The sequence below is a fragment of the Biomphalaria glabrata genome, chromosome 7, assembly GCF_947242115.1.
Source record: "Biomphalaria glabrata chromosome 7, xgBioGlab47.1, whole genome shotgun sequence".
In the NCBI taxonomy this organism is placed as follows: Eukaryota; Metazoa; Mollusca; class Gastropoda; family Planorbidae; genus Biomphalaria; species Biomphalaria glabrata.
In genome coordinates, this window is record NC_074717.1 from 1,659,760 (window position 1) to 1,666,087 (window position 6,328).

A 6,328-nucleotide genomic window follows, 5' to 3' on the forward strand; every position below is an offset into this window, starting at 1 on the left:
TTTTTAAAAATTATTTTTTTTAAATAAATTCTTTTAGAAAAAACGATTACGTGAAATTCACCCAAATAACTCTTTCTTTCCCTCCAAAATTTTCCAAAATGGTCCAGACAAGTGATAGGATCACAGCGTATTCAGAAAGTTAAAAGCATGAAAGAAGCGCTAAACAAAACCAATAATTAAAAATATTTCTAATCTCACAGATGCATACATAGTATTTATGGCTACATGTTCGTCAGCGTCTGTCCAGCTTTTGGGGTTAACATTCTTCATTGGAAGTTTTACTCTTCGGAAAAAAAAAACAGAATTGGTATTGTGCATACAGAAAATCGAAACGAAGTGGAAAGAATTTTGTGTTAGCTACTTGCGACCGATAACTCTTGCGGCTTCATCGATTTCTTAATGGTCTCCCTTTTAATCGCCATTCTTATTTCGAGACTTAAAATGAACCGGAAATGGCGCCACGAATCGGTTGCAGCCGATCTTTCCGCGTCTGTTTTTGTCACGTGACAGGAAGACAATGAAAATGGTTCTGACTATATCAGCCGTTTTCATCGTTTTTCATCTCCCCATCCCAATCGTCGTCATCGGATCAGTGGCGTATCCTCAGTTTGGAACAGGTGGGAAATATTCCAACCCCTTTCTCAAAGAAATCATCAACACCCGCGTTAACTTCTCTATTCACTACAAGATGAGTGCTAAATTTAGAAACAAAAGCTGTTTCTGTTTTTTTTGACGCCAAAATGTTATCAACAGGGACTTTAAAGTGTTTGAATCTAGGTGGAGATTTCCGTGATTAACTAATTTTTTTTTTTTTTTTTTTTTTGTTTACTAACTAATAAAAGTTACAGATTGAAGAGCTTTGTTTCTTCAGTAGCCTACTTAAAAGTGTTTACATAAATTTGAATATATATTTTTAAAAAATTACCTTATCAGCACTTCCGTTATATTGCACACTGGATACTCCAAAAAGCTAGCTATTTATAGGCGTGAAAATCTACGACATTTTGTTTAATGTAATACATAAAATCGGAGGCGCGGTGGCTGAGCGGTAAAGCGCTTGGCTTCCGAACCGGGTTCCGGGGTTCGAATCCTGGTGAAGACTGGGATTTTTAATTTCGGGATCTTCGGGCGCCTCTGAGTTCACCCAGCTCTGATGGGTACCTGACATTAGTTGGGGAAAAGTAAAGGCGGTTGGCTACATGACACCCTCGTTAACCGTGGGCCACAGAAACCGATGACCTTTACATCATCTGCCCTATAGACCACAAGGTCTGAAAGGGGAACTTTACGTTTTTATGCATAAATATGATAAGATAACCTAAACACAGAGCGGTGCGACTCTAACCTATCTTAATAACTTTGTACTTAAATGGGGGAGTAATGAAAGATAACATACCACAAAGTCATATTCAATGGTATAAGTCAATTTATTGTTTACAGGTACTGTCAAAATAAATGTATTGGGCACAATCTCACATAAAGATAAACATACATAAACCTAGATTAAACTAGATTAATCTAGATTTTCTAAAAAGTTACCTAGATTTACTTGTAACTGATAAAATTAAAATTACATCGTGGATTTTATATAGCGCCACTTTCATGCTCAGATCTTTGGTCCAATCAAATTTGTGGACCAGTTGGGTGTATCTAGGAGAAAGTTTTTCCGTGCTGCCTTTAGGCGTGACCTCCGTGACGTATGTCGAAGGCGCCGCTTTAGGCGCTCAGTAAAGACAAATCTGCTCGAGTCGGGTGTCGAACCTCGAGCCCCCTTCATAGGTAGCCATGCCAAGCTAAGTTCAAGCGCACTTAGCCTCTCGACCACGCTTCCCACTGCTACTCTCTTGAGTAGTATATACAGTGAAAACTTAACAGGAAAAACCTGTATACACCACGTGAATAGTAGAATTTTTTTTAAATACAACATGTAAATATTTCTTTGCCTTTTCTACTTTTGTCTTCTTGCTCGGTTTAAAACTGTTGAAAGTAAGGGAGATTAGCACTGCATCAGACTCACTCTCTCTCGCCCCTTGCCAGCTTCATCAAAGGACAGAGCAGAGTCCAGACAACTGGAGCTGGTTTGGGGGGGGGGGGGACAGTGGATGACCAGTGTGCTCTACATGTCCCACATGTCTCACTCTCTCTCGCTCCTTGCCAGCTACATCAAGTGACAGAACAGAGTCCAGACAACTGGAGCTGGTTTGGGGGGGGGGGGCAGTGGATGACAAATGTGCTCTACATGTCCCACAGTGCTCCGAACGCACCACGACGTGTGCTAGGTGACGCCTGATGGTCAATATGATGACTTGGCTGCTAAGCAACCACATCTCCACTTCACTTGCAGGGATTTCACCAGATACTTTTAACAAATTTTGTCTTAGCTTACCTGATCTAATTAGAGCCTTACTTCAAAAGAGAAGCTAATTACGTACTACGCATGTTATATGACGTACTACGCATGTTATATGACGTCCTACGCATGGTATATGACGTCCTACGCATGTTATATGACGTCCTACGCATGTTATATGACGTCCTACGCATGTTATATGACGTCATACGCATGTTATATGACGTACTACGCTTGTTATATGTCAATCTAGTCATCCATGTTAATCAGTGACTTCTGCTCTGCTAAGTCGTCGATTTTTTTCCCCTGTCTGACTCTGGCGACCCGCTCCATGCTCTAACGGTACTATACCAGTGATGACCCACCTTTTTCGGCCCGGGGCTAAATGCATTTCCGGACAACGCCAACGCAAAGAAGTCGTAGAGTCCCATGGAATTAATCCGCAGCTGCCTCACTTTGTAATGTATGCAGTACTAACAATAGGACGAATAACAAAGTGTATATAGAAAACCAAATTGAAGCAGGTTGGGCATGGCTTTCTCCGTCAAAACTACATTTTGAAGCCTACCTGGTCGTGGGGTATGAACTCTGGACTCAACTTTCAATTTTATTTTAATGGTTCCGGGTTATAAGCCTTCCTCCGCCATAAAACAAACAAACAAACAGAATGTGGAAAAATAACATGGGCGTCCATGTAAAATTGGAAGTGTGGTGGCTGAGCGGTAAAGCGCTTGGTTTCTGAACCGGGGGTCCCGGGTTCGAATCCTGGTGAAAACTGGGATTTTTATTTAAGGATCCTTGGGCGCCTCTGAGTCCACCCAGCTCTAATGGGTACCTGACATTGGTTGGGGAAAAGTAAAGGCGGTTGGTCGTTGTGCTAGCCACATGACACCGTCGTTAACCGTAGCCCACAGAATCAGATGACCTTTACATCATCTGCCCTATAGACCACAATGTCTGAAAGGGGAACTTTACTTTTACTACCCAGTAAAATTGAGAATGTATCCAAATATGATGGTGAACTGTTAAACACTTATAGTATTTTAGTTTGTATCTCTGTCGAAGTCAGACAGGCATCAATAACTACAAGAAAGATAGGCCCATCACAGAACGTAGAAATTGAACGCTAAGGCTGAAAAAAAAAATTCAAGCTTTTAAAAGTAAATTCTTTAGAAACTGCTAAATATCAACTACCAGGAATAGAAGGCAAGCAAGCTTGTAATTTCACAATTCAAAACTCTGGCTAGCAATAAGATAAGATAAGATAAGATAATTTGTATTGGTCCAAGCAAATGGAAATTCCGTTTGGACTACAATTGACTGCAATAAGGAAAATCTCGAAATTGCGAAGAAACGAAAGCTGGGCTGGTTTGGTCACTGGTTTGGTCAATGATTTGGTCACTGGTTTGGTCACTGTGTGATATATTACGTCATCGGTTATTGATGTTGTTTTGTGATATCAACTAGAAATGATAACATGTAATAAATTGCGAGAGTTTATTTTCTACTATAAAGATGAAGTCTCAACTAATTCATTGTCGTGTTCATAAGTACGTTCGTATTGTAAGACGCCACTGATTGTCGAAGATCATCCTTTAAGCTACAGTGGACAGAGCACGCCGAGAGGGTCATCCAAAAAAAAAGCATTTTTGATGGACATTATGCAAGAATGGACCGACATTTCTCTTAATATTCTTTCTAAATACAGCTGTTGACCTGGAAGAGTGTGTGTGTGTGTGGGGGGGGGGGGGATTCGGTTACACGTCTACTAGATCTATGCATTCGCTAAACCAGGATTGCCTTAGGAGAGGGGGTAAAAATTGCTGTTTTTTAAAACTAAATCAAACATTCATGACTGATTACAAGAAAAGCATAATTAGTATAAAAGAGTTAGTGTCTTACGTATTTTCTATGGTTTTATTTGTTTGTTGGTTGTGACAACAAAGTTGTCAAAAATCTACATCTTAATAGTTTATTTAAGTTAATTAATTGCTTCTTAATGTTGAGATGTATACAGGTCAGACCCGTAATAAACAAGTTGGATTGAGGCTACAGGTGTGGTTAGTGAACAGACGCTTCGAAAGAAATCATAGAGGCGAACGAAATGAATAGGCAGAAGCGAGAGCCATTATTTTGTGTTAATGATACGTTGTCGGATCTCCATTTGTGTAGGTTGATATTTTATTAACAATGAATAGAAAGACTTTAAATAAAGACTTGAGCGTTAAAGATTATAGGCTATGGTTAGACGCAGTCTATGTTAAAGACAAGACTCGGTCTTGTAATTGTCCAAAGGGGAGTTTACCATGTAGCATCAAAGTCAAAATTTAATTTTAGCTTAGAGAATATTTTTAATAATTAATTATTTTTTTTTAATGTTTTCTGAGCTACCATTCTAAATATTCATTCATAGCTTATTATTATTGTTTTTTTAAAGTCTATTTGGCACTGATTGTGGATCAAAATATTCTCATATCATAGGGGTGACATTTTCTATCTTTGTTTACTTAAGTTCTCCTGGCATATATATTTTAAGACCAAAACTAAGGAATTTATTGTATTCCTGTTTTCTTTGGTTCGTAATTGTCAAGCAATCCAATCTGGCCTACATTTCAGAATGAATGATTCAAATTCTACGAACGACTATTCCGACATCTGGATTATTGATGACAGGACAAAGGATATATTCTTCGTTGTATTCTGCTGTATCGTCAGTGCCGCTGTTGCTTTCCTTGGTATTATCATCAATGTTCTTAATGTTGCCACGTTTGTAAAGATGGGCTTCCAGGAGACCACAAACATGACCTTGCTGGCCCTGTCCATATCTGACCTGTGCGGTTTGTTGACTTTGGAATGGATGTTTCTATGTTTCAACCCGACGTTTCTAGAAGCGGGGCTACCGCTTGTGCTCTTTGAGATCCAGTACATAACTGGAGGTTACCCACATATGTGTTTCTCCCGGATCACCGGATTCCTAACCGCTTATGTCACATTTGAGAGATGTCTGTGTATCACCAGACCTCTAGTGGTTAAAAGAGTTCTCACACCTTCAAGAACGCTTCTCATCATAGTCGGCATATACCTCTTCATGATCGCTAGCGTGGCACGAGCTTTTGAGGTCAACCCATTGCGGTGGAAGTTCTTCGCCCCTGACAACGCAACAAAGCTGGGAATCGTTTATAGCAACGCTAGGGACGAAGTGGAAGCCATCTTATTAGTGACCAATAACTCCTTCGGCTACATCGCTTTTGGAATGGTCTCCCTTTGCACCGCGATTCTTGTCTCGCGATTGAAAGCGAATCAGAAATGGCGAATCAAATCCATAAGCGGGGATCATGCCAGGTCGGTGAAGTTTCGGGATAAGAGGATGGTGAGGATAGTGCTCACCATTTCAGGGATGTTCATCACATTATCCTTTCCATTTACCATCGTCTTCTTAATGACGACGGCGTATCCTCAGTTTGGAAGTTGGGGGAGGTACTCCAATCTGTTCTACACCTGCGCGGCTTGTGTAACATTCCTGGAAATATTAAACAGCAGCTTTACATTCTTTATCTATTATTCCATGAGTTCAAAGTTCAGACAAACTGCAAATTTACTTTGGACTATAAGGGGTGAAATACGTGATTCTAAATTTCAGGAACTGAGACAGGGCCGGATATAAGGGATAGCAGGCAGTGCTACTGCCCATGGGGATCCACAAGAGAGGCGCTCCCGCATTAGAGATTTATCTTTAAAATACAAGTTTGGACGGGTCAGAAACTTAACTCTTTCTCTCCGTAATTATTTACCACGTTCTGTTGGAATCAACATTGGTATCGTCAGTTAGGAGAGAAAGAGTTAATTTTTTTGGTAAAGAAGTGTCAGTAATACATAAATGCTGCTCATGCTTTACGGCGTTGCTTGTACCCAGGACTTGACCTTCCACAAACTCAAACAATGTACATTAATTTTTAATTTGAAAGTAGGTCAATAAGC

At 40.0% G+C, this 6,328-nt stretch overlaps 1 protein-coding gene across 1 annotated transcript; it reads left to right on the forward strand.

The window, feature by feature from the left end:
* Positions 1–4,967: 4,967 nt before the first annotated feature.
* LOC129927308 (uncharacterized) lies at positions 4,968–6,014 on the forward strand. The gene has a single exon (XM_056035764.1). It carries the CDS (start codon positions 4,968–4,970, stop codon positions 6,012–6,014), a length of 1,047 nt encoding a protein of 348 aa, XP_055891739.1.
* Positions 6,015–6,328: the final 314 nt, after the last annotated feature.